At 38.6% G+C, this 3470-nt stretch overlaps 1 protein-coding gene across 1 annotated transcript; it reads left to right on the top strand.

The window, feature by feature from the left end:
- The first annotated feature begins 1856 nt into the window (after window positions 1-1856).
- LOC145216523 (uncharacterized) lies at window positions 1857-3022 on the top strand. The gene has a single exon (XM_080084508.1). It carries the CDS (start codon window positions 1857-1859, stop codon window positions 2808-2810), a length of 954 nt encoding a protein of 317 aa, XP_079940634.1. The 3' UTR covers window positions 2811-3022.
- The last annotated feature ends 448 nt before the right edge of the window (window positions 3023-3470 follow it).

Genomic DNA, 3470 nt, shown 5'->3' with positions numbered 1-3470 from the left:
CTCACAAGGCAGACAAAGGGTTCGTCGTCACACAATTCGTATAGCATCGAGTAATATCATATCATCATCTACATAAACGCATAAGTTGATGGAATAATTACACAGTCCTTCCTGTATGAGTCAGTCAAACACATAGTAGCGTAAAAGAATGTCATATTGCTACGCACCGTTGCTAAGCTTTCAAATTAACAAAGAGAGAAATAGCGACATGACTGTGTTTTTTACTAAAACTGCCCAATTTCAGCTCGATTGATCGGGTAGTTTTCGAAGAATAAAAAATGGCTTGCTTCAAATATGTTTTTGATGAAAATATGTACATAAAATAAGGCGTGTCACCGGATATGTAAAATGAGCTGCAACTTAAAATAATTTGCCTGATTCCCGATTTTATGACGTCAACAAGATGCTAATTTCTTGATGACGTTTTTATTTCCAGTAACGCTTATTAACGAGCACAAAGTGATGTTAAGCACGGTTCCAGGGCAGGAAGTAAAGCAAATACACAAGACGGGGCAGGACTGTTACTCTTACAATTTGGGCATTACCACCCTGCAGTGAATACGGACAAAATACGTTTAGCTGTAACCTGATCTTAATACATTACCTAGAGCAGGGGTGGGCAACCTACGGCCCGCGGGCCGCATCCGGCCCGCGAGCAACTTTGGAGCGGCCCGCGACACGTATTTTATTTTGATCGGCAGGACGGAATGTATGTGTCAAAGCCCATTTTTATGCCAAAGTGTTGTTACATTACACGTTCATAGTTATTAGTTTATTACTAAAAATAGGAATTGTTACGTACAAAGACAAAATCATTGTGTGTTTGACTTTGCGTAGCACTACTATGTTGTTGCATGATCATCGTTGCGGCACGCCGCCGCAATATATCACTACTTTTTGGCCCGCGCATGCAAAAAGGTTGCCCACCTATGACCTAGAGTCTTGTGTTGTTAATTGCCAGCAACATTTAGTCGTGCACAGCTAATTTTGCCACATGCGGTCACGTTTTGTAAAAGTTGATCGACAGGATAGCAGCTCGTTGTGTGTTTTTTAGTTTTGAAAGCGGAAAAGGATATCAAAGTTTGATTTGACGTAATTTGACGTAATGTTTGAAAATTGATATTGTGTTAGTAATTAACCATTACTTTTTAAAATATAGTTCATGTGTCAGGTATAGGTCATGTTATGTGTACACGTTATTGAAGATTGTAAGCAGGTTAACATAGGAAACCTTATTAAAATTTGAATATTTGACAGCAAGAAGGATTGAGCTAAGTGAGGTGTTCATCAATTAAGTAAGAATATACTTTAAAAACAAAAAATAACAACATAATGTGGGCACCATCGCAAAATTGTTCAATGTCCGTTTGAACGTAAATTTTATTACGTGCACAACGACACATGACAGTGACTGTAAAACCTTTTTTTAGATCATAAATTTCCAGCATTATCTGCAATGTTTCTGATGTATCAATTTCAAGATCTTGATATGGTGCTAGTCGGCTGACTTGACAGCAAAGGTACTGACAATTGGCACCGTTTTGTCATTAAATATTTATAAAAATGGGTTTTTCTTCCAGGCATTTGTTGTGCAAAAAAAATTGTCAAAGACAACATACTTAAAATCCAATTCAAATCTGTAATTTTCTGCGTAATGTTTCTCTTTGCTATTGCACAATTGCTGCAATTATCATTTTACAAACAAAAGTATAACAGTGAAGCATAAGTGTAAATGCGTTTGGTATTTCCCAATCCCTGACGTTGTTAATTATTGTTAAATGATTCAACTGCATAATTTGAAATTAGATGCTCTTGTTTTTAGGAAAAATTTCATCTAGAGCAGTACACAACTTGAGATGAACTTAACATGCCACGCTTTTCAATCGGCGGGTATCATTCAACTGAACTGCACTTCGGCTAATCCAGGTTGTGCCACTTCCGGCCTCCGCTGTGTCGAGAAAACAAGACCATGGTTATTAGCTGTGGCAGTTTTAAGTTCTTACCTTACCGTGGTGGTAACGCTTTACGAATGGAGTCACAGGAAACGGAAGCAAACAGCGGCGGTCAACAGGTCCTATGTACTTTCAGTAGCCCTTACTTATGTGTTTACCGTAAGCTCCGTGATATCAATATATAGGGGGAGTTACGAGATCTGCTTATCACACAAGATCATATCAATGTTCCTCTATTCAGCGAGCACCCTGTTGAACTATACCCTACTGTGGACTAGGCAGCGTTTTCTGCATAAAGGACATCTTATGGGCAGTGTGACATGCCTCATGAACAATTACGTCAGCTACTGCGTTATAGTGGGGATCTACGCAACGTTTGCAGCGCTACTGACAGTGTTTTTTGGCACAGTATGCCTCATAGTAAGCGACCGCGCTTGTCTGATAAAGTACAGTCAGCATTCCACGAACTCTTTTATAAAGGCAGCCATTATAACGTTTCTGTTCACTGGGGTAGTATTTAAGTTTGGCTTGCTAGCCCTCATGGCCCATCCCCAACACAAAAGCAACAGAGAAGGATGTCATCCTGATCCAGAAATTCCTCGTTTACTGAAGCGTTTGTTTTACTCAACGGCGGTATGTGTAACAACGTCCACAACTTTTGGCATAATGCTCTTTCTGGATGTGTATAATATCGACTGCATCAATTGGGAAGTGCCAGGAGGCTTCGACTTGGTTGCAAGCAACACCGCTATTATATTTACTTTTTCCGACGGCTGCAAACGCATATTTCCAGTTGAAGTTTGTTTAAAATCTTGTGGAAACAAAAGAACTAGTGCTACGGTGATCGCACCAACATAATATATTTATTTATATATTTTATCTTGTTTCCCTCAAAAAGGAAAAGTGGTAATCTTTTAATCACTATCAATACCACAATAAAACCCTTTTTTCAATCTTTTTCGTTAAGTATGTGAGTATCCTATTTGCACGAATGGTTTTACCCAATTGTTCTAAAACGTTTAGTCATTTGCGCAGTATGATTTTTAAGTAGCTAACAGGTTTTTATTTTATATGCGTGTGCCTGTCGTTTTGCATTCTCGTGCCAGTTGAATCATTTTTAAGCAGCTCCACCACTGTTCTTCTCTTCATTTCATTTACCGTATCAATCGAACTACATTAATTTAAGCTGCCTTTGTGTCAAATCAAAAGATGCGCAACAATAACTGACAAACCCAAAACCACTTCCTTGACGGTTTATGTGGCTTTGTGGTCAGCTGTCCGTGTCAATAGATTGACACCGTTTCTAAGCACATTTTGTCACTCCAAGAGCCAGTTTAATTGTAAACTATAAAATCACTGACATATAAAACCACAATAGGTTTACCAATATTACCAACAAGAAAATTATGACAAGATATAATGGTTAAAATGTTATTATGTCATCAACCTTGAGCCCCAGATCCAATCTGGTAACATACCCTTAAATACCAGTGGGGGCTGTCTAAGCACTGAAGGCAA

This window comes from Phallusia mammillata, chromosome 1, assembly GCF_965637545.1.
Source record: "Phallusia mammillata chromosome 1, kaPhaMamm4.hap1.1, whole genome shotgun sequence".
Lineage (NCBI taxonomy): Eukaryota > Metazoa > Chordata > Ascidiacea > Phlebobranchia > Ascidiidae > Phallusia > Phallusia mammillata.
The sequence above is the reverse complement of the archived record's forward strand: the minus strand, read 5'-3'. Positions and strand labels throughout refer to the sequence as shown.